The 25,321-nt window shown below is 44.1% G+C and overlaps 1 protein-coding gene across 2 annotated transcripts in view; it reads left to right on the forward strand.

Moving 5' to 3' along the window:
• Window positions 1–25,296, forward strand: part of LOC115201107 (rho GTPase-activating protein 22) — a 34,841-nt gene extending 9,545 nt beyond the window's left edge. The window contains exons 2-10 of one of the 2 annotated variants that reach the window (XM_029764398.1): window positions 1,917–2,116; window positions 3,711–3,798; window positions 18,055–18,186; window positions 21,354–21,561; window positions 21,830–21,962; window positions 22,143–22,216; window positions 22,333–22,454; window positions 22,744–23,716; window positions 23,829–25,296. In XM_029764398.1, the coding sequence (XP_029620258.1) occupies window positions 1,917–2,116; window positions 3,711–3,798; window positions 18,055–18,186; window positions 21,354–21,561; window positions 21,830–21,962; window positions 22,143–22,216; window positions 22,333–22,454; window positions 22,744–23,716; window positions 23,829–24,051 (2,153 nt within the window). In that variant the 3' untranslated portion in view covers window positions 24,052–25,296. Of the gene's footprint in view, window positions 1–1,916; window positions 2,117–3,710; window positions 3,799–12,024; window positions 12,250–18,054; window positions 18,187–21,353; window positions 21,562–21,829; window positions 21,963–22,142; window positions 22,217–22,332; window positions 22,455–22,743; window positions 23,717–23,828 lie in introns of those variants that run through there. The other variant, XM_029764399.1, reaches the window with a different exon arrangement.
• Window positions 25,297–25,321: the final 25 nt, after the last annotated feature.

The following is a 25,321-nucleotide window of genomic DNA, read 5'->3' on the forward strand; positions in this document are numbered from 1 at the left end:
GTATGGCTCATCAGGCTCAGGTAGCATCAGGCTTGAATTTTCGATCAAAGCTTTATAAGCTTTATAATGCTTTTGAATGTCACTTTCGGTTTTGGCGGGAAGAACTGGGTTAGCCATTGAGAAAAGGGATTTATTCTCGCGATGGAACATTTGTAAAATACCGGGAGAATATTCAACACTAGTGTGTGTACAGTATGTACTTACTCTAATAAGGCTTCCAGAGAAGCACACAGGGCTGGGATTGAGTGGGGCCAGCAGAGCACAGAGAGAGAGAGAGAGAGAGAGAGAGAGAGAGAGAGAGAGAGAGAGAGAGAGAGAGAGAGAGAAAAAAAAATGGTTAATGTGATATACGGCCCCTGCTCCTCTGATGAGTGTAACCCATTAGGAAGGGAGCCAGGCAGGCAGCCATGGCAGTAGGAGTGGAGCGGGGCCATGCTATGTTGTGTCCGGTGCTGGGGGGCAAAGGAGCCACAGCCCAACCCATAACCACAGAGTATAATAAACAATGACTGTAAATGTAGATTTGAATGGAAAGTTAGAACTATGAATTAATTCCAATAAAACATGGTGGGTGATGCCAGGGAGATGTTGGGAACGGTCTTTCCAGGGTGTCTGCATCATACCTACACTATAGGGTTCCCCATCCTTAGGGTCGGGAGTTTTACCTGACCACGTGAGGAACTCCTGGCCGTCCATACCCATCCCATATCGTAAGAAGGAGAAGAAAGGGAGAATAAGAGAGAAAAGGGAAGAGTAAACATTGATTTTCATCCTCCCTTCCCCCTCTAAGCTGAGCAATGATCCTGAGTGTGTCACACAGGAGGTCCAGCAGAGAGGATGTCTGCAGGATTGATTCCTATAAATTATACATGATCATCAAATTGCTTGTCTTGTTTGCCTTTGCTGCTGTTTGGCTCTGTGGGAGGTGTTGCTGAATGACTACTCTCTCAGGATGGTCAGGTCTCTAGAAGCTGAAATCAGGTTTTTGTTTATTTTGTAAAATGTCATGATTAATGCATGGACTAGTAAAGACCAGATTTGACTTTCTGCACATGCTGTACTGTATTAAGTAATCTTGTGTGTGTCCTGTATCAAGCTAATTTCATGAATTATGTTGCATAAAGGACAGACTGACCCTGATACAGGGACAGTGTGTGAGTTCAGAGCCTCCAGACTTAGGAAGCCTATAAACTGCATCTGAAACAGTCCTTGACAGAGCTCACGTTACACTAAAACCCAGAGTCAATCCCAGGAGGTCTTATTATCACAGTTCAAACTGGTTCCTGGTTCTGTTGGTTTGTCAGAACAGACAATAACTCTCTTCCAGTGGCTTTAAATGAATCGCTTAGATCACCTGAGGCCTTTCCTCTCTTCTCTGTGCCCCGGGTGGGTCTCCAGCCACCTCTACCCAGGGGAGGAAGGGGGGCCTCAGCCTCAGCTCCAGGGCAGGACGTGGTGTGTGTGGTGTCTGCCTCACCATGGCAACCCTGGAGCTCACACACACTATGTGTATGTGCCTGTCTCCCTCACTGCCTGTCTCCCTCTCTGCCTGTCTCCCTGCCTGCTTGCCTGCCTGCCTGCCTGCCTGCCTGCCTGTCTCCCTCCCTGCCTGTCTCCCTCCCTGCCTGCTTGCCTGTCTCCCTGCCTGCCTGCCTGTCTCCCTCCCTCCCTGCCTCCCTCCCTGCCTGTCTCCCTCCCTGCCTATCTCCCTCTCTGCCTGTCTCCCTCTCTGCCTGTCTCCCTCCCTGCCTGTCTCCCTCTCTGCCTGTCTCCCTCTCTGCCTATCTCTCTCCCAGCCTGTCTCCCTCCCTGCCTGTCTCCTTCTCTGCCTGTCTCCCTCTCTGCCTGTCTCCCTCCCTGCTTATGTGTGTATTTGTATTCATGTGTGTATGTGTGTGTGTGTCTCGACTCTCCAGCCCGGTCCAAGAGCATGGTGATGGGGGATGTGTCCCGGGGCCCATGCCGCCCATCCTCCCCCAGTCTCCAGGAGGGGGCTCTGAAGGCCGGCTGGCTGAAGAAACAGAGGAGCATCATGAAGAACTGGCAGCTAAAATGGTTCGTCCTGCGCTCCGACCAGCTCTACTTCTACAAAGACGAGGAGGAGACCAAGCCACAGGTACTGAACATTCACACCCAAGCTCTTCTTCGGTTCATTGCAGAGGTTCGCTGAAGTCCTTTATTTGGTTTAATGTGGGACTTTCGATATAGCAGCTGCTGTGGCTAGTTCAGATCCTCTCCAGTAATACTTTGCTGTGGTTTTTTATCCGTTGCTTAGGAAAACAGGTTAAATTAATTGTCTATATCACCACCTAGCATGGATAGATAGCATTGCCACCGTGCCCTGCCTAGAGGGAAAATCAGGAGGAATTTTGATAAGGTTGCTCAATTTTGATCATGACATTTTGGCGTGGTCATGAAAGAGCTATGCGGTAATCAGGCAGACAGTTGTTTCAGGACCACCACACAGCATCAAGCCAGGAAAGGGTAATGAAGTGATCCAACAAAAGACAGCAGGCGGTAGTCGGTGGCCCAATGCTTCCAGTGTTCAGTGATCATCTTCTTACATTCCCGGCCTGATATCCAAGCACCTCCATTGATTTCCACAGGCGTTCCCACTTGACCGGCTTCCTTTCAAATGCAGACCTGTCTCCCCAACACACACACACACACACACACCACACACACACACACACACACACACACACACACACACACACACACACACACACACACACACACACACACACACACACACGCATACCATCGAGGCCTTTCAGGCTGGAGAATCTCTGCATTAAGGCCTGGCTGAATGACTGAAGGGTTTGACAGGCACCTTTTAATCACAGGCTGTCAATAGTCATCCAGCCAGTATTGATTTCTCCACACACACACACACACACACACACACACACACACACACACACACACACACACACACACACACACACACGCCCCTCCCTGCGCGGTAACCAGGATGTGTGTGAAAGTGTCAATCTGTCCGCTTTTTCCCCATCTAATCAATAGAAATTGGAGCAGGGGGCTGTGTAAGCAATTCACACAGCAAGATCTCGCACTGAGATGAAAGGAAATGATAACTGAAGGAAGGGAATTTGCATGTAGGCAATCTATAGCCATTTTTTTTTAGCATGTAGAGCAAGCCATTAAGGAATGGCTTTGGTGTTTAGAGCCAAAAAGGTTGCTACAACACATCTTCTGAAGGGAGAATAATCTCAGATCTTGAGTTCCGTCTTAATTTTCCTCAGTCATTTGTCCCCATATTCAAGGCACATTGTACCCTTGGGAGCTCTGCTGGGCTGCTAGCCCTGCCCCAACGTTCTACCAATTTGTTGCCATGACGACTACTGTGGACAGCTTGATCTCTGGTTTGGCAGATCCCATCCTGTTTGATGAGGGATGATGAGGGATGCTGCCAGACTGGTAGAATGAGACCGGCTTTCCTTCTGAGTAGTCTCTAAATTAACAGGCCTTGATTATGTTGTTTAATTATTATTGATCTCCGTTCAATAATCTGTACATCTTCATCCTGAAAGAAATGAAAGAGATAGATAGAGAGATCTTCCGTCTATTTTCTACCCTAATATTCTCATAAGGATTTGATCAATATTTGTGATTTAACCGATTAGAGTTTAATCTCACTGAGGTATTGTTAATATTTGGTTTTGAATGGATTCTGTGTTTGTTTATTCTAGGGCTGCATACCTCTGCAGGGCTGTCAGGTGAACGAGCTCACCGCCAACCCAGAAGAACCAGGGAGACATCTTTTTGAAATCGTTCCAGGTGAGATAATCCATCAACACCAAACCCTCTCCTCCTTTAGCAGAAAATACATGTGTTGTCAGTCAGGCATCACTGCACATGTCTGACTCAAGATTTTATGAGGAGGATATTTAGCTTATTGCAGTTTCCTCAATACCACACTGAGCCAGCAGGGGGCAATGCTGATGTTTCACAATGGAGACTGGAGATGCAGGACAGATGCCATACTGACTGGTAGATAAGCTTGCACGCAATACACTGCAATTACACTGAGTGTACAAAACATTAGGAACACCTTCCTAATATTAAGTTGCGCCCCCCTTTTTCCCTCAGAACAATTTGTCGGGGCATGGACTCTACAAGGTATCAGAAGCGTTCCACAGGGATGCTGGCCCATGTTGACTTCTATGCTTCCCGCAGTTGTGTCAAGTTGGCGCTATGTCCTTTGGATGGTGGATCATAATTCATACACACGGGAAACTGTTGAGTGTGAAAAACCCAGCAGTGTTGCAATTCTTGACTCACTCAAACCGGTGCGCCTGGTACCTACTACCATACCCCGTTCAAAGGCACTTAAATATTTGTTTTCTTGCTCATTCACCCCCTGAATGGCACACATACACAATCCGTGTCTTAATTGTCTCAAGGCTTAAAATCCTTCTTTAATCTGTCTCCTCCCCTTCATCTACACAGATTGAAGTGAGTTTAGCAGGTGAAAACAATAGGGGATCATTCCGTTCACCTTGATTCACCTGGTCAGTCTATGTCATGGAAACAGCAGTATATCACCCCCTAAGAATTGCATCCCTGTGCATGTTAATCTCTTTCGTGACAGAATCTCCAAACCAAGACTTCAGAATCCGAACTAATCACTAAGAACACATTAATGCATCAGTATGGATGCCACCTCCTTGGAGAATGACATTTTAATACAGGGAAGAGAGAAGAGAGAATATTCTAATCTTGCCCAGGCATGCTGACCCCAATAGCTGGTTCTCATGACGATCAGGAGTCTGTTAAGGTTGACATCTACGTAAACGTAACCGGTGTGAAAGGGCTAGCTTGTTAGCGGTGGGCACTAGTAGCATTTAAATAGGTGACGTCACTCACTCCGAGACCTTGAATTAGTTGTTTCCCTTGCTCTGCAATAGCGATAGGTAATGATGCTTTGCGTGTGACTGTCGTCGAAGTGTTCAGAGGTTCCCTGGTTTGAGCCCAGGTTGGGGCGAAGGAGAGGGACGGAAGCAATACTGTTACATGTACACGGACAATACGCAGCTTTGCCTGGGGGCGAGTGTGCTGGAAAGACCCTACGCAGTCAGCTCTTCACGCTATTGGTTGCGCTCAATGGTCATTTTCAATTAAAGTCACTCAGAGTGAGCTAGGCAAAGAGATCGGATTAAATTCGAATTCCTAATTCTGTGGTACTAGGTAGCTACTGTATATCACTCAGTAAAACGTTATTTGCACAGTGATTTTTTTCCCCCTACTGTGTATTGTAGCGGACGGGCCAGTGGGTCTCTGTGTTTTTTATTTATGGCGAGTAAATATTGCAGGAGAGTGTGACCCCAATCAGCCTTTACAGGTTACGTGTGGATGAGCTAGCCAGGCAGCACACAGGCTGTCAAGGCCATTTCTGAAGACCATTTAAACAGTGGGACAGCAAGAACATAATGGAAAGGGGACTGCATTTCAATCGGGGCTGTGCACTTTAGAAGTCTCTCACTCTCAAACCCAACTCAGCCACTACATGCTCATTAGAAGATATTCAATTCTCAGGCCCTTGAGAGAGACTAGGTGTTTTTTCTCCCTCTTGCTTTCTCTCTTACTCAGCTTAAATGAAAGCTTTTCGCTTCTCAGCTTTGAAATAAACAACCCCTGAGTGCTCAGGTTGACTATGGCATTTACGATAAAGATCCACTCTTGTTATGGGGTTGGGAATCAAGGGATCATGGTAAACAAATATTACTGTAAGGCTTCAACAGAGGCGCGGGGAAGCTTTTTGTATACTTCTTACAGTAGGTCAAGAGGGACCACTACATTCACCCACATCACCCAAAATATCTCCGTATGGAGTCAGATCCACTCTGGACTGACGGTCCGATGTCCTCATTCATACTATCCCTTTCAGAATCGGTTTCGGGAAAGAGCAGTGCCTGCAATTCATTGGCCAATTTGGCTTTTGACTGTGCCATCTAGGGGGTTAGAGAGCCCATGACCTCTGAGGTTACTGTCTGTATAATTCTCCTAGCACTTGTGAGAAATCCCTCTGAGCATCTTTTGTCACCTGTTATCCTGCTCAGTTATTCTAATTCACATCGAAATTGCAACATTGACACATTGACATCCACTTTTATAGTTTACTCAGTTGTTTTTCCCTCTTATGGCTGTTTCCTACACACACTAAACCGCGCCCCCTGTCACTCAAGCGGTGCAGTTCATCGTCCCAGCTGTTAGATCCACAAAAGTTTGCATGCGGTTCTGTTAAGTCAAATGCAGTCAAGAGATTGTAACAAACAAGAACAATGCTGCTTTCCACTTAGTTTTTTATTTAATCATTATATTTCTATGATTCCAACAGTTTGCCCAAGTGTTTAGATCTATATCGCAGGTGAAATCGCAATCACAATATTTGGTTAACCTCTCTAGGGGAGGTGGGACGAAATCGTCCCACACTATTCAACAGCCAGTGACAAATCAGAGCGCCAAATTTAAAACCACAAAATGTCATAATTCAAAGTTCTCAAACATGGGACTATTTTACACCATTTTATAGATACACTTCTCCTGAATCGAACCACATGCATGTTTTGTTCAATCAAGTTCATATTTATATCAAAAACCTGCTTTTTACATTAGCATGTGATGTTCAGAACTAGTATACCCACCGCAAACTTCCGGTGAATTTACTAAATTACTGATGATAAACGTTGACAAACTACATAACAATTATTTTAAGAATTATAGATACAGAACTCCTTTATGCAATCGTGGTGTCAAATTTTAAAATAGCTTTTCGGCGAAAGCACATTTTGCAATATTCTGAGTACATAGCCCGGCCATCACGGCTAGCTATTTTGACACCCACCAAGTTTGGGACAACCTAAACTCAGAATTACTATTAGAAAAATTGGATTACCTTTGCTGTTCTTCGTCAGAATGCACTCCCAGGACTTCTACTTCAACAACAAATGCTGTTTTGGTTCCAAATAATCCATAGTTATATTCAAATAGCTCCGTTTTGTTTGTGCGTTCAGGTCACTATCCGAAGGGTGACACGCGAGCGCATTTCGTGACAAAAGAATTCAAAATATTCCATTACCGTACTTCGAAGCATGTCAAACGCTGTTTAAAATCAATTTTTATGCTACTTTTCTCGTAAAATAGTGATAATATTCCAACCGGGCGACGTTGTATTCATTCAAAGGCTGAAAAAAAAATGGAGAATTTTCGTGAATGCGCCTCTCAGTCTCACTGTCCCCAGGCTGACCACTCACAAATTCTGCTGCTGTTCTTCGCCCAGAGACAGAAGACACCCCATTCCACTTTCTGCCGGCTTTAGAGAGCCAATGGGAGCCTTAGAAAATGTCACGTTACAGCACAGATGCTGTATTTTCGATAGAGATGCAACAGAAGGACAACAAATTGTCAGACAGGGCACTTCCTGTATGGAATCTTCTCAGGTTTTGGCCTGCCATATGAGTTCTGTTATAATCACAGACACCATTCAAACAGTTTTAGAAACTTTAGAGTGTTTTCTATCCAAATCTACTAATTATATGCATATTCTAGTAACCAGATTAAATTGGGTACGTTTTTTATCCGGACGTGAAAATACTGCCCCCTATCCCAAACAGGTTAAAAAAATGCTATTTGATTTTTTGGCCGTATCGTGCAGCCCTATTTCAGAGCAAGGCTAGGCACTAGGGTGTTCCTGGGTCTCAATTCACTGACTCTCTCTATGCATGACCTCTGCCAATAAACATCCTTGCAGGTTGTGTTTGATGTGGACACTTTAAGGTCCTTGCCCTGTCCAAATGAAAGAGAAGCGAAGGCCCCTGCAAATTGACATTAACTCATCAAGGGTACAAATATGCCTAGCTTGATTTTTTCCCCTCCAAAATTTGGCAAGAGATGATGCATTGATACATGATACATCGCCACTCATTTCCTCAGGAACATCTACGGTGATAGACTTCCTGTATGACCAAATTAACCTATCTGATAGCACCTCTTATATCCTCATATACAAGGCTACAATTAAACTGGTTAGGGAGCCCTCACACATTTTAAAGGTATAATATCCTGCTTCCTTTTACTCTAATATCCTTGGGACCAAGAAAGCAATGAACCAAAACGTAGCCAAATCCAACAACCCTTTTCAATATCCTTTAAACTGAAGCAGCTATGTGGCTATTACTGAAAGCCTATCAGAGTAAGGAAACAGTTATAATAATCTGTGGTTTTTAAATGCACTCTGCGCTTAAGGGGCTACTCAAGGCTAAGCTTCCTTTTGTGTTGGTCTCTAGCCATAAAACCAGCCGGGAAACAACAGCCTGTAAAGGATGGCGCACACACACACACACACACACACACACACACACACACACACACACAGACACACACACAAGCCTGGGTAAACAAGACAATTTCAGCTAATTAATTATTGCAGGCTACTTGTTTAGCCAGTGCAAACACACACACACACTTGGAGCCTGTCCCCTACCCCCAGCACCAGTCCAAGCGTTGCAGAAAAGCTCAGCCTTATAAAGAAGAGCTGCTTGCTAGAAGGGAATACAGCTTTAGACAAAGAACAGTGGTCCTGTCTTTCTAGGCTTGCACGACTTCTGATTAGCTAGTTGTCAGCTCATTGCTTACAGAGCACCCCGCTGGCTCAGAACATTGAATGAGGGTACTAACAAGATCTTTGTATACAGTATGAAACTATTTTCTTAGTGCCCTCTGACATTTGCATATTACCCTGTGGCACTAGCAGTAGAAAAGCATGTGATCTTGTTTACATGAGTAATGTGACCCAGGTTGAAAAAGTCAACAATATTCATGAATGCCTCCCTTTAATCTGAGCTTCATTGTGGGCTCTCCTTACCTGATATGCATAAACTGTCAGTAACTACAACAATGGCTCACTTCATGACCCCAGACAGTGTTGCAATGGAAAGTAGCTAAGCGCTGTTTTGTTGGTTTAAGTCTATGGACAGCATGCTGGAATTTGTGATGGAGGATTTCTATGGATCTATAGATGGGTCTTGTGGTGATGTGACTGTGACCCTTAGGCTAGCAACAAACCTACACACATCACTCTTTCTGGTCACTTAAAGCGAAGGGAAAACACCAAGACCAACTGTAAAAATGGGTTAGTAGGACAAGCTAGCCAACAGCAGAGGGTGATCCAACAACATGATTACAATGATCAAATCAAATCACATTTTATTGGTCACATACACATGGTTGGCAGATGTTAATGCAAGTGTAGCGAAATGCTTGATGCTTCTAGGTCCGACAGTGCAGTAATATCTAACAAGTAATCTAACAATTCCACAACAACTACCTAATACACACAAATCTAAAGGGATGGAATAAGAATACGTACATATAAATATATGGATGAGCGACGGCCGAGCGTCATAGGCAAGATGCGATAGATGGTATAAGGTACAGTATATACATATGAGATGAGTAATGTAAGATATGTAAACGTTATTGAAGTGGCATTATTTAAAGTGACTAGTTGTAAGGACCGACACCGGAGATGAGAAGCAGGTACGGGGAGTCAAACATTTAATCGGGAACAGACATGAAACAAGACAGGAACAGCGTTAGCACACGGGTATACAAGGACATATGGACATTAATGTAGAAGCAGGGAACAGAGCGGGGAACAAGACAGGTATAGGGAAGGTAATGACAGAAGTAATTGAGTCCAGGAGAGTCCAATAACCACTGATGTGCGTGACGGGGGAAAGGCAGGTGTGCGTAATGATAATGGCAGGAGTGCGCAATGCTGGGGAGCCTGGCGCCCTCAAGCGCTAGGGGGGAAGCGCGGGAGCAGGCGTGACGCTAGTGATCCATTTATTAAAGTGGCCAATGATTTGAGTCTGTATGTAGGCAGAAGCCTCTCTGTGTTAGTGATGGCTGTTTAACAGTCTGAAGCTGTTTTTCAGTCTCTCGGTCCCAGCTTTGATGCACCTGTACTGACCTTGCCTTCTGGATAGTAGCAGGGTGAACAGGCAGTGGCTAGGGTGGTTGTTGTCCTTGATTATCTTTTTGGCCTTCCTGTGATATCGGGTCCTGTAGGTGTCCTGGAAGGCAGATAGTTTGCCCCCGGTGATGCGTTGTGCAGACCGCACCACCCTCTGGAGAGCCTTGCGGTTGAGGGCGGTGCAGTTGCCGTACCAGGTGGTGATACAGCCCCGACAGGATGCTCTCAATTGTGCATCTGTAAAAGTTTGTGAGGGTTTTAGGTGACAAGACAAATTTCTTCAGCCTCCTGAGGTTGAAGAGGCGCTGTTGCGCCTTCTTCACCACACTGTCTGTGTGGGTGGACTATTTCAGTTTGTCCATGATGTGTACGCCGAGGAACTTAAAACTTTCCACCTTCTCTACTACTGTCCCGTCGATGTGGATAGGGGGCGCTCCCTATCTTTCCTGAAGTCCACAATCATCTCCTTTGTTTTGTTGACATTGAGTGACAGGTTGTTTTCTTGACACCACACTCTGAGTGCCCTCACCTCCTCCCTCTAGGCTGTCTCGTCGTTGTTTGTAATCAAGCCCACTACTGTTGGGTCGTCTGAAAACTTGATGATTGAGTTGGAGGCGTGCATGGCCACGTAATCATGTGTGAACAGGGAGTACAGGAGAGGACTGAGCACACACCCTTGTGGGGCCCCAGTGTTCAGGGTCAGCAAAGTGGAGATGTTGTTTCCTACCTTCACCACCTGGGGGCGGCCCGTCAGAAAGTCCAGGACCTAATTGCAGAGGGCGGGGTTGAGACCCAGGGCCTCAAGCTTAATGATGAGCTTGGAGGGTACTATGGTGTTGAATGCTTAGCTGTAGTCAATGAACAACATTCTTACACAGGTATTCCTCGTCCAGATGGGATAGGGCAGAGTGCAGTGTGATGGCGAATGCATCGTCTGTGGACCTGTTGGGGTGGTATGCAAACCAAAGGGGTCTAGGGTGGCGGGTAAGGTGGAGGTGATTTGATCCTTGACTAGTCTCTCAAAGCACTTCATGATGACAGAATAGTCATTTAGTTCAGTTATCTTTGCCTTCTTGGGTACAGGAACAATGGTGGCCATGTTGAAGCATGTGGGGACAGCAGACTGGGATAGGGAGCGATTGAATATGTCCATAAACACACCAGCCAGCTACTCTGCGCATGCTCTGAGGATGCCGTCTGGGCCAGCAGCCTTGTGAGGGTTAACACATTTAATTGACTTACTCACGTCAGCCACGGAGAAGGAGAGGGGGGGCCCGCAGTCCTTGGTAGCGGGCCACGTCGGTGGCACTGTATTATCCTCAAAGCAGGCAAAGAAGGTGTTGAGTTTGTCTGGAAGCAAGACATCGGTGTACGTGACGTGGCTAGTTTTCTTTTTGTAGTCCGCAATTGCTTGTGGACCCTGCCACATACGTCTCGTGTCTGAGCCATTGAATTGCGACTCCACTTTGTCCCTATACCGGTCATTGCAGTTTATACTCATACACTATTAGAAAGATAGGTGCTATCTAGAACCTAAAAGGGTTCTTTGGCTGCCCCCATAGCATAACCCTTTGAAGAACCCTTTTTGGTTCCAGGTAGAACCATAATGGGTTCCATGCAGAACCCAAAAGAGTTCTACCTGGAACCAAAAAGGGTTATCCTATGGGACAACCGAATAACCTTTTTGGAACCCTTCTTTTCTACGAGTGTACTATAGATCACCATCACAAATCTGGCCAATCAGAGGCTTCCCAATTGATTCGCAACGTCTGTTCGTTTTCCAGAGAGTGTGTGTGTGGACTGGAGAGGTTTGTTTGGTAAGGAAGGGTAGAGGAGCCCATCTAATCACTCCACACACAGCACACTGCCAGGGAGGGAGAGGGAGAGCAAGGCCAGGGCACACAAGGAGAGATTAGCGTACACTCCTCCTCTGGTATCTGCCTCTCCCTAGGGAAACCAGGGGATAGAGATAACTACTACGCCCATGTTAGTGAATGAGAGAATCTATAAATGAAGAACAGGAAGAAGTGGGACTTGTTTTTCGGGGCTTGTTTTTCCTGGCATTGAGCATGCCTCACTGGCACCGCCTGCCCAGTAGTACCGACGTGTGGATAAGTATACACGACCTCCAGGAGGGCAGCACGTACCCTATTCATGCCCCAGCTGTAACACTGCCAGATCCCCTCAGTGAATCATGGGAATGTGGCTGGCCTGCTGTAAGCCCACCAGGCTCAAACAGGAACACCTGCAAGGTAAAGCTAGCTACCTTTTTAGAGTTATATTGTAAATGTAAATTAATGTCATTTGAGTACATGTAATGTACTGTAATTATATTGAACAGCTATGGGCTAATGATGTTCATCTGTCTGCTGTGGATTTCACTTGTTTTGTCCATAATGCAGTATGCCATACCACAACAAAAGGTTTCCTTTGTAGGGGAGCTAGAGTGGCTCAAAAAAAAGTGTTTTATTTTGTTGGACGTGGTGTTCTGTTGTTGTATGATGTACTGCATTCAGGTTTTGTGAAATGTCCTTCCTTTCATTTGAAGGGCAAGCTTTTCTGATTATCCAACAAAGGTTGGTAGAAAACAATATAGGGCATGTTCTACAACCAATCATAGCTGCTCCAGAGGACATGTTTTATTACAAAATGTACATACTATAATACATTTTTAAAAAGAAACGTAGTATATACCAGAATTATCATGACGTTCCCTCTCCATGGTGACCCTACACACAGTTATTTGGGAAACATTATACACAACACGTGTGCTGCACTTCATAAACACTCCTGCACAAAGGTCAGCAGGGGTTCATCAATTCCCAATCCTCAGAACAATCATCTGGACCATTATTCACACTGACAGTGACCACGCACACACACAAAGACACACAACGCCGCTGCTTATCACTAACTGCAGGTGTCTGCACCTCCCAGTCAGTTAACTATGTTCACACGGTCAGTGGTGGAGCAAGAACTCAATTGTCATACTTGAGTAAAATGGATACCTTAATAGAAAATGACTCAAGGAAAAGAGGAAGTCACCCAGTAAAATACTACTTGAGCAAAAGTCTAAATGATCTGTTTTGAAATGTGCTTAAGTACAGTGATGTAAAAAACACTCAATTGTCATACTGCAGGGGCTCATTCCAACACAGACATCATTTACAAATTCAGTATTTGTGTTTAGTGTATCCGCCAGATAAGACACGGTAGGGATGACAACGAGTGGAGGCTGCTGAGGAGAGGACGGCTCATAATAATGGCTGGAATGGAGTGGAATGTATGGTATCAACCACATGGAAACCGTCCTCTCCGCAGTAGCCTCCGCTGATGACAATGTGTTATATTGATAGGTGTGGTGAAGGTGTGCTGTCCTGCTTGAGCATTCTAAATGTAACTAGTACCTTTGGGTGTCAGGGAAAATGTAATGGAGTACAAAGTACAAATTTTCTTTAGGAATGTAGTGGAGTAAAATTAAAACATAAATATTAAAGTAAAGTACAGATACCCTCCAAAAATACTTAAGTAGTACTTCAAAGTATTTTTACTTATGTTCTTTATACCATGGCACCCAGATAAGAAGAAACATATTTTTCACAGTAAAACTCATCCCTTATCTCCCCTCCCTTCCACTAAGGATCCATCCATCCACAAGCACAGTGGGCAGTCTGACATTTACCTACCAGAGGGAATCACTATCATCAAAAATGACCTTCACTGCAGTTTTCTGTGGAACATGAAGAGTCCTAATCAAAATATCAGCCCTTTAATGTGCTCAGTAGGAGTGAGACTTGCATTAAATCCCAGAGCTCTGGATTATCTTAATTGCTTCCAAATCATATTGACTCAAGACCGGTACCCCCTGTGTAATATATATATATATATATATATATATATATATATATATATATATATATTTAATTATTTATTTTTACTTTCGCGTATTTAGTACATTTTTTCTTAACTCTATTTTCTTACAGTCTGCTGGTGGTGGGCTGGAAGAGGAAGCATTAACTGTGTTCAGGCTCCTTTATGTCTGCGTCAGCAGGGCATCTTTATCACTTGCTTGATTTCTCTCTTTTCCGGTGGCTGGATAGATCACTTATATGGGTGACCTGGCGGGAAGGGATCCATCTGGTTTACACTGTTATTGATGACAGGAACTAGGACTGAAGAGCTTTATCTTTCCTATCAGACCACATAAAGGAACAGCGTTTTGAAGAAGTGCTTTTGAAGCTGTAACAATATTAACACTTTCATCTTTCAAATTAATGGATAGTGCTATGTTTGGAACTGAAAGTATCCAATATACAGTGAGGGAAAAAAGTATTTGATCCCCTGCTGACAAAGAAATGATCAGTCTATAATTTTAATGCTAGGTTTATTTGAACAGTGAGAGACAGAATAACAACAAAAAAATTCAGAAAAAAACATGTCAAAAAATTTTGAAATTGATTTGCATTTTAATGAGGGAAATAAGTATTTGACCCCCTCTCAATCAGAAAGATTTCTGGCTCCCAGGTGTCTTTTATACAGGTAACGAGCTGAGATTAGGAGCACACTCTTAAAGGGAGTGCTCCTAATTACATTTACATTTACATTTTAGTTATTTAGCAGACACTCTTATCCAGAGCAACTTACAGTAGTGAATACATACATTTCGTTTTTTATATTTTTTTTGTACTTTTTGGACAAATCTCAGCTTGTTACCTGTATAAAAAAAAACCTGTCCACAGAAGCAATCAATCAATCAGATTTCCAAACTCTCCACCATGGCCAAGACCAAAGAGCTCTCCAAGCATGTCAGGGACAAGATTGTAGACCTACACAAGGCTGGAATGGGCAACAAGACCATCGCCAAGCAGCTTGGTGAGAAGGTGACAACAGTTGGTGCGATTATTCGCAAATGGAAGAAACACAAAACAACTGTCAATCTCCCTCGGCCTGGGGCTCCATGCAAGATCTCACCTCGTGGTGTTGCAATGATCATGAGAACGGTGAGGAATCAGCCCAGAACTACACGGGAGGATCTTGCCAATGATCTCAAGGCAGCTGGGACCATAGTCACCAAGAAAACAATTGGTAACACACTACGCCGTGAAGGACTGAAATCCTGCAGCGCCCGCAAGGTCCCCCCCGCTCAAGAAAGTACATGTACATGCCCGTCTGAAGTTTGCCAATCAACATCTGAATGATTCAGAGGACAACTGGGTGAAAGTGTTGTGGTCAGATGAGACCAAAATGAAGCTCTTTGGCATCAACTCAACTCGCCGTGTTTGGAGGAGGAGGAATGCTGCCTATGACCCCAAGAACACCATCCCCACCGTTAAACATGGAGGTGGAAACATTATGCTTTGGGGGTGTTTTTCTGCTAAGGGGACAGGACAACTTCACCGCATCAAAGGGACGATGGACAGGGCCATGTACCATCAAATCTTGGGTGAGAACCTCCTTCCCTCAGCCAGAGCATTGAAAATGGGTTGTGGATGGGTATTCCAGCATGACAATGACCCAAAACACACGGCCAAGGCAACAAAGGAGTGGCTCAAGAAGAAGCACATTAAGGTCCTGGAGTGGCCTAGCCAGTCTCCAGACCTTAATCCCATAGAAAATCTGTGGAGGGAGCTGAAGGTTCGAGTTGCCAAACGTCAGCCTCGAAACGTTAATGACTTGGAGAAGATCTGCAAAGAGGAGTGGGACAAAATCCCTCCTGAGATGTGTGCAAACCTGGTGGCCAACTACAAGAAACGTCTGACCTCTGTGATTGCCAACAAGGGTTTTGCCACCAAGCGCTAAGTCATGTTTTGCAGAGGGGTCAAATACTTATTTCCCTCATTAAAATGCTAATCAATTTATAACATTTTTGACATGCGTTTTTCTAGATTTTTTTGTTGTTATTCTGTCTCTCACTGTTCAAATAAACCCACAATTAAAATTATAGACTGATAATTTCTTTGTCAATGGGCAAACGTACAAAATCAGCAGGGGATCAAATACTTTTTTCCCTCACTGTAGATGTTTGGTACAAGATAGTAGAAGGTATATTTTTTTGTGAATGATATGATTCTCTCCTACAATCGGAGTCCCTTTAATCTTTTTTTGTTTGTTTTGAAGTTCATATCTGATGGCAGCAGCTAAGCGCTATTGCTTTCTGCGTGTCTGGTACTGAGTGTCCTGTACATTTCTTTTCCCGGAAATTTAAGAAGTATCAGAAAAACTATTCTGTAATTGAAAAGGAGGCTTTAGGTCTCATTAGGGCTCATTTAAGATGTTTTGAAGCGGAAGACAAGTTGGAAATACAGTATATCTTGACAGAGCCAATATTCCACCAGTCAAATGATACCATCATCATTTAATATTTTATGAAGGCAATAGAATTCTCAGCATTATTTTGTACTCGCATAGGGAGGTTTCAACTGATTCCGAGAATATACAGTAGTAATATGCTAGGAATGCATAGACAGGAATTATATCTACTCCATTAACATAATAGTAGGTATATGAAGTACTGACTGAATACGATGACTGCGTATGGTAATAATGATAAAAAGTCATGATGACTAAAGCATTTCAGCCTGGACTATAGACTGCAAACCTGTATCTAAGGGTCACATGAGTACACAGAGCCCAAAGCAGTCAATGTGACTGGGCTGCTAAGTGATAATCCTGTGTGGCTCAGTTGGTAGAGCATGGTGTTTGCAACGCCAGGGTTGTGGGTTCGATTCCCACGGGGGACCAGTATGAAAAAGAAAATGTATGAAAATGTATGCACTCACTGGATAAGAGTGCATAAGCTCTGGATAAGAGCGTCTGCTAAATGACTAAAAAATGTAAATGTAAATAATCACAGTTGTGTGAGTTTGCTGAGCTGGGTGACAAAGGCACTTAGCTTTATGGCACCAATATTTATATTTGGTTTACCTTCCCAAAGCTAAATGGCATGTCCTAACATGGCGAGAGATATCATTACATGGATTACTGGACCCCAGTCAAATCACATCTAAAGAATGATATCTGATGAATCACTTAAATGTGACCTGTTCTCTACATGTGTACTACTATATCTGATTAATGGTAGACATTCATTTTGTTGCCAGATCCTATAGGGTCAATCAATTGAGACATGTAGTCTACATTTGGTTGTTCGGTCAGTCTGTTATGTATCCACAGAGTTTCTAAACCCAGAGGTGCAATATCGCTAGGCTTTCTGGGAATGCTTGCGAAGCAGACCAAACAGACCAGGCCGGGGTTTTGAGTTTGAGAAGTCAATGAGAGAAGTGACATTCTTCCTTAGTTGTTCATTTTCTCGAAATCTAAAGGCACAACCTAGATTTGAGCCAATGTCTTAAGTAGTTTAAACATGTTATTACTCCAACCTCGTGGTAGTGACAAATTGACACGTTTTCATTTTTTGTCAAAAATAACTTTATATCGAAGGAGTGCCTTTGATTTGACGGCCTGCACATGTGCAGTTTGGCTTCGGGGCGACAGTTACACTCAATGGCGTGCTTCTACAGTTTTAGCCTATCTTGATGGTGTACTGTCGTTGGTGTAGCTGTAACTGTATTCTAAACAAAACAACTACACCATCTAGTGGTAATAGTGCCCATTACAACTTTATTCACCAGGAAGTCTATGAGGGTAGTTGATGGCTAACTTCTTGGCTGAAAATCCAATTAGATTTTTTATTTAGACAGCTTGAGCTTTGAGGAGTCGGGCCTACCTGATTGGAGGTTCTTCTCCATGCACAATATCTTATATTGTAGCCTTGTACGGGGATGGGGCTCTTAAAGGCGATCATCTCCCGATGTGGAGCTGTGGTATGGAAAAAAAAGCATGAAAGGATAATGAAGTATCTGGACTCATCAACCTTCCATTAACCTCAGTCCACTTTTCCCCCAGATTAGTCTGCCAGCCAACCTATTAACTTTCAAAGATGCATTCGACTCATCTCTCTCTCTCTCTCTCTCTCTCTCTCTCTCTCTCTCTCTCTCTCTCTCTCTCTCTCTCTCTCTCTCTCTCTCTCTCTCTCTCTTACTCATTCTCTCTCTCAGGTGGTACGGGAGGAGAAAAGGACCGCGCTGCTATCAGTCATGAGGCCTTTCTGCTCTTGGCCAACTCCCAGAGTGACATGGATGACTGGGTCAAGGCCATACGACGGGTCATCTGGGCACCCTTTGGAGGAGGTGAACTAGGCTGGCATTCAAAGTGATTTTGCTATGTTTCACTGTTGTTTCGCAGTGTTCAGTCTGGTTTTACCAGGCTAGAAGGAAAACCGCTTCACCCAGTTATATTTCTAGATGCAATTATTTACAAAACTGATCTAATGCTCAGTGAAAGCATATTCCGGTCAAGGCTCACATTATTCTCTTTATGTCACTCAAACGTTTTTTACATGTGCTGTAAGGGGTCAGCAGGTTTGACAGACAGAAAATCATTGCATGGCGTACAGTATGTTCAGAACAGACTAACGGGTCCTTTCAAAGCTTTAAGTTTTTATTTCCTGACTAGTGTGTCATTACACTCTGTTCAGTTTCGAACATTGCACTGAAAGGCTAGTCTACTGTAGGCTACTGTACTTGACGTGTATGCAGAAGTTTCAAGTTTTAATGTCCCATGCACAAGTACAGTGAAATGTCTTCCTGGCAAGCTCTAAACCCAACAATGCAGTAATCAATAACAATGTAATACTACAAATAGCATAAGGTAGAACAAAAACACACAATGAATAAAAATAAGGAAATATGAAGAGCATGAGAAAGTAAATAAGCGTACTATATACAGGGTTGGTTTCAGTACCATATTTACAATGTGCAGGGATACTGGAGTGATAGAGGGGTATGTAAAGGGGTAAGGCGACTAGGTATCAGAATATATGATAAGCAGCGTAGCAGCAGCGTATATGATGATTGAGTGGGTGTGTGTAGAGTCAGTATAAATGTACATGCATATTATGTGTGTGTGAGCAAATTATGGAGTGAGTGTTTGTGTGTGTGTTGGAGGGTCAGTGTACGTGAGTGTGTAGGGTCCTGTGAGTGTGCATAGAGACAGTGCAACATTTCTCATTAAATAAAACACAACGGTCTACTCAGATAGTCCGTGTAGCCATTTTGTTAGCTATTTAGTCAGCTATTTAGTTAGCTATTTTGTTAGCTATTTAGTCAGCTATTTAGTTAGCTATTTTGTTAGCTATTTTGTTAGCTATTTAGCAGTCCTATGGCTTGGGGATAGAAGCTGTTCAGGATCCTGTTGGTGTCAGACTTTATCCACTGGTACCGCTTGTCATGCAGAAGCAGAGAGAACAGTCTATGGCTTGCGAGTCTTAAATGATTTGACGTGCCTTCCTTTCATATCGCCTGATATAGAGGTCCTGGATGGCAAGGAGCTCAGCCCCAGTGGTATACTGTGCTGTCCACACCCTTTCTGTAGCGCCATGCAATCGAGGGTGGTGCTATTGCCATACCAAGCAGTGATGCAGCCAGTCAAGATACTCTCAATGGTACAGCTGTAGAACCTTTTGAGGATTTGAGGGCCCATGCCAAATCTTTTTCGACCTCCTGAGGGGAAGAGGCGTTGTTGCGCCTTCTCCTCGACTGTGCGCGTGTGTGTGTACCATTTTATTAAGTATCGACGCATAGCGAATCAAAGGAGTTGGAGGTTCATTTCAAAAACTCTAGTCTGCGCTCAACTTCGTGGAGGAATTGAGGTACTTGGCATGGGCCAATACGGAAAATGTCCATAGGTCCAATGTCCAATGTCCATACGTAATCTTGCTGTTATCAGCAGATTCTTGTATATCCTCCCAATGTAGGCCCTCTTGACATTAATTAGATATGGGCTAAAGAAGTTCTCTTCATCATTGCATGCTCCTTCCAAAATGTAATGTATGAAGCCACAAGTAGCCTACTGACCACACAGGAGGTTGGTGGCACCTTGATTGGGGAGGACGGGCTCGTGGTAAAGGCTGGAGCGGAATCCGTGGAAAGGTATAAATACATCAAACACATGGTTGGATGCCATTCCATTCTCTCAGCCGTTCCAGACATTATTATGAGCTGTCCTTCCCTAAGCAGCCTTCACTGACTGACTACAATAGTGTGCCTCCCTTCCAGTTCCAGTGTCGGATGGGTTTAAAGTTACGGCTACACTCTAAAAACAAAAGGTTCCTGGAGATTCCTTTGGGGGTTCTTCAAATTGAAACTGTGGGGGACCCCTATACGTTTTTCAAAGAACTCCTTTTAATGGATCCTCAAAGAACCTTTGGGGTTACTTTTTGAGCTACCCCCGCCCCCCCCCCCCCCATCATGTTATTATTATTATTATGAATAATTGTAATACACATACAAAAAAAATATTTTAGTTCTCAGTGTTTATTATGATTTTAGTGGCAAAGCAGAATTAAAAAATCCAAATATGAGGTAAACTCCCAGCAGAACCCCAAGTCCAATGGGTATATGCTCTGGCGTGTTGATGTTCTGCGTATCCACAGCCAGAATAATTTTGCAGTGCGGCTTGGGGCTGCAGTGTGGCTGCAGTGGATCGGGTTGAAGCTTCAAGTTCCTCGGTGTCCAAATCACTAAGGACATAACTTCTTCGAGATTGGTGTCCCTTCCACAGGACTGTTGAGCTAAAGTAGGCTAATGCGATTAGCATGAGGTTGTAAATAAAAAGAAAATTTACCAGGACATAGACATATCTGATACTGGCAGAAAGCTTAAATTATTTTTAATCTAACTGCACTGTCCAATTTACAGTAGCTATTACAGTGAAATAATACCATGCTATTGTTTGAGGAGAGTACACAGTTTTGAACATGAAAAGTTATTAATAAACAAATTAGGCATATTTGGGCAGTCTTGATACAACATTTTGAACGTTGAAAGGTTGAATGTTGAAAACATTTCCCAAATCTTAACATTAGTCAAATTAACCCCAGAATTGGTTTATAAACTCAATAAATTAAGTAATGACTTTAAGAAGGATTACCTGCTGAAATCAAAGATACAACACTAGACTAAACTTCACTTGCATCATCTTTGTGGTTTTGAGAGATAAACATGGTAATACTTTCACTTATTGCACATAAAGGAACATAGTTCCCACATGATAGAGTGCTTGCTTTGTTATCCAACTGATCTCCTTTCTGTCATCCTGTGAACCCCATTCATTGCTGCTCACAGCTATATTTTGATTTGCATTTTGTGTTTACTTGTTCATCCAACTACTGAATGTTGACATGCTGCATATTGGTATTCCTGAACATTCCATTGGTTTGGCATTTTATTATGGTAATGAATGACAACCATTATTTAATACTGAAATACAGTATGCAATACGTTTTTCTTGCCTGCAGGGATATTTGGCCAGAGTTTAGAGGACACAGTCCAGTATGAAAAGAAGTTTGGCCATCGCCTGGCACCTCTTCTGGTGGAGCAGTGTGTGGACTTCATAAGGGAACGAGGTCTGGATGAGGAGGGTCTCTTTCGGATGCCAGGGCAGGCTAACCTGGTAAAGGATCTACAGGAAGCCTTTGACTGTGGGGATAAGCCTCTATTTGACAGGTAGATGAAAGGTCATCTACATTCCCTGTTATTGAATACAAAATAAATGCTGATTTGTTCAGCTGGAAGTAGAAGTGGTGGTAGAGGTAGTGGTGGTCAATTATTGACGATAGCTGTGATAGTGTTTACACAGTACGCCTACATACTGTATAGCCTACCTTTAAATCCTTCCACTACAATACCGTAGGCCACTAGGCCTTTAGCATTTGGATATTGTGATTCACAGATAGTAGGCAACTTTAGATAACTCTTTCGTGCCCCATTGCAGTAACACTGACGTCCACACAGTGGCGTCCCTGCTGAAGCTCTACCTCCGTGAGCTGCCTGAGCCTGTGGTCCCTTTCTCCAAGTATGAGGACTTCCTTGCCTGTGCTCAGCTGCTGGCCAAAGACGCGGAGGTGGTAAGAAACACTTCTCTACACTAGTTCTTGTCATGTTAGTACTCACACTATGACTGAAGCCAAAGAGACAAACTGCTCTGTCATTGGATAAAAACCAGTGTTTAAGTACATTATGTCTGTGTGAAGAAACAAAAGCTGTTGTGATACTGTATGTCATAGGTTCTCATCTTATCTTCTTAGGGTGTACAGGAGCTGGGAAAGCAAGTGAGCAATCTTCCTCCAGCCAACTACAATCTCCTGAAGTACATATGCAAGTACGTCCACAAACATCCAACTTCTGTCTTTAGAAGATCACAATTATCTCATTTTATCACAGTCACATTTTCATATCTTTCTTATTCTGTCCCACCGTGCCGTGCCTTCTTTAAAGGTTTCTTGATGAGGTCCAGTCTCACGCAATCAAAAACAAGATGAGTGTACAGAACCTGGCCACTGTATTTGGACCAAATATCCTCCGGCCCAAAATGGAGGACCCAGTGGTAATTATGGAAGGTATGAACAAACTCTCATTCATTTTATATCATACTGATATTAATAGGCACTGTATTAATCATCTGAGACTTTCCTGATATTTTTTCATTCAAATGGCTGGGAAGTATGATGCAGAGAAGATACGGTACATTAGCTTATGGAAAGTAGAGTACCGAAACACTTTACTATTGCATGCTATCTATTCATGACTCATCCACTCTATGTCCAGTTCACAAAACATATACGAATCCAAAGTAGAACAGCATTGTACAGTATGGCTCCTTATACCTTTTTATTGTTTCCTGTAAAGGGACCTCCCTAGTCCAGAGCCTCATGACCGTACTGATCAGTGAGCATAAACGTCTGTATTCGGGGAGGGAGGAGCTGGAGGTCCCTGTTCCCCAGCCAGAGGTAACCCTCCAAGGCCAACAGCTCCAGCAGCACAGCATCGGTGGCTGGATTTCTGAGGAGGACCTTCAGAGCTGTCCCAACAACCCCAACGAGGACCTCACCTGCAGCAGCGCCTCTTCTCTGGATGCTAAACTCTGCGCCGCCACCACCCCTCCACTCAGACTCGCTCCTTCAGGGAAGGGGGAGACGGTGGTCAGCCCCAGCAAGCAGACCAAGAATGTTCCCTCCTGGAAGTACTCCTTCAAGGGCTCCTCCACGCCGCGGCCCCCTCCTCAGGCCAAGCCGGCCGTTTGCGCGGCTGACGTCAGCGCGTCCTATAGTGGAAACTGGCTGATGAACGGGCTGTCCTCTCTGAGGAGCCACAGGCGCACCGCCTCCGGGGAGCGTGTCAGGGACTCCACCAGCTCTTCCCAGAGACTGTCCACCTATGACAACGTCACCTCTTCCTCCAGCATGGGCAGTGTCCCTAGCGTAGCCAGCACGCCTTGGTCCACATCCTCCTGTGAAATCGCCGCACCTGACTCAGGCAGCGAGCCCTCAGGGCCTAATTGTGGTAACGGGAAGGGTCCAGGGGAGTGCCAGTGGCAGGAGCTAGCCTCACCCCAGCGCCAGGGCCAGATGGGAGGCCGGGAGGAGGAGAGAGTTGGAGATAGGGTCTCAGAGCAAGAACATGACAGTAGTGAAGCCATGGAGCTGTGTGTTAGCAGCGCAGGTTGCAGTGACAATGGGAACACCATAGCCAATATGTTGGTGCCGTCCATCTTGACGCCGGAAGACCTTGACGGAGGCTCCAAAGTACTTACCAGCTTGGTGGAGGGTCTGAAGGACGAGCTGAGGAAACAGAAGGTGGCCTATGAGACCATCATCAAAAAGTAAGTCTGCAGGCTGCAAATCAGTCAACAATCTTACTCAGGTTACTTGCAGGTATTGAGGAGTGCCGGCTCTACAGTTGTGTAAATCAACCTACGTATGTACCCCCTGCAGGCTGGAGGAGTCGAGTGCTGCTCTGTGCGCTCAGATGGAGCGTCTGGAGCAGGAGATGGAGCAGGAGAGGAAGAAGCAGCACATGCTGGAGATCAAGCTCCGCAACTCAGACCGAGGCCGTCACGATGCAGAGAACAGGAACCGGCTCCTGGAGAGGGAAATGGAGGACTTCTTCTCCACTCTGGGCGACCTGACTCTGGGAGCAAGGACTAGCAACATTTAATAGCCCTGGTCATAGACTTCTATAGTCTCTTCCCACAGCCGAGTGCCATGAGTCTGGCAAGGGAGACTAAGAACTACATAGACTCAATTAATAATACTGTATGTTGTCCAACGCAGGCAGCTGCATCTCTATCTTTCCTCAGGCCTCTAAGTGTGCCTATGACTACCATGAGTATCTATCTGGTGACAAAGCCTCGGTCCTTGGTTTACTCTGGTCAACTCTGTCAGTATACCTTTAATGTAAAACAAAGGGGTCAACTACTCTCATTATGACTGTACAATAATCACTGCTTTGTTAATCATATGCTGCCTACTACAGTACACAATGTGCAAATACAACAATACCAAATACTCTGCTTAAGGTCCAGTGTTGAAGCCGCCATGAAGGTTTGGGGCACATGAAGCTGACCACTGCCCTCAAAGAAAAAATTCAAAGGTATCCTGGCTGTGCCTTCAGGGACTTTAAGAATTTAAAAAAGAAAATGTTGTGTGCTTGTCCAAATGGTTCATGTATTGCTTAACCTTAATTTATCACTACTATCCCCAGAGTCACTTGCAGTAAGGTGCCAATAGTTCATTGAATGAAAATGTTGAAACAGAATGTACTGTATACTTCAGTGAATGTAACGTGTTGTTGATCAAGCCAGCCCTGTAAATGGAGTGTGAATGAACTATCAAAACATTGATATAGATTTGAACGCATAACAATTATATACATTCCCCCAGATCATTCTTATGTGAGTGTTGCATGTGGTGAAACTGTTGCTAGAATCCCCATTTTCAGCAAATGATTACTGCTACTGCTACTGCATAGACATGTCTGGGGGCCTGAACACGGAACCTGATCTGGTTCCTGAAGACCCCTATAATCGTGTTTAATATTGTGACAATGTGTATTAGTTTCAAGGCAATGTGACTGTATTTTTTTTGTGTGTTCTTTTTGCATTTTATACAGAATCATATGACTAATGTTATCTGATGACCCCTTTCATATGCTGTTCCTATGCTTACGTTTACAAGGTGGTGTTTTGAAAGACTTGGACTGATTTAGACAAGTGTCTATTGTGGTCGCCCCTGTCAATTGACAGCAGTTGAAATGTTTATTTTCTCCTCAAACGTAAACTTAGGTTAAATATTTATAGTCTTTGATTAAGATTTGAAGGTGCTTATTTATTATGAATCTACACACTTGTAATGAATGGCATTATGGCAATATGAGTAAATAAAGATGACCGGTGTCATTTTGTGAGTGATGCTATATGGGTAAGCAT

This window comes from Salmo trutta, chromosome 10 (assembly GCF_901001165.1).
Source record: "Salmo trutta chromosome 10, fSalTru1.1, whole genome shotgun sequence".
NCBI lineage: Eukaryota > Metazoa > Chordata > Actinopteri > Salmoniformes > Salmonidae > Salmo > Salmo trutta.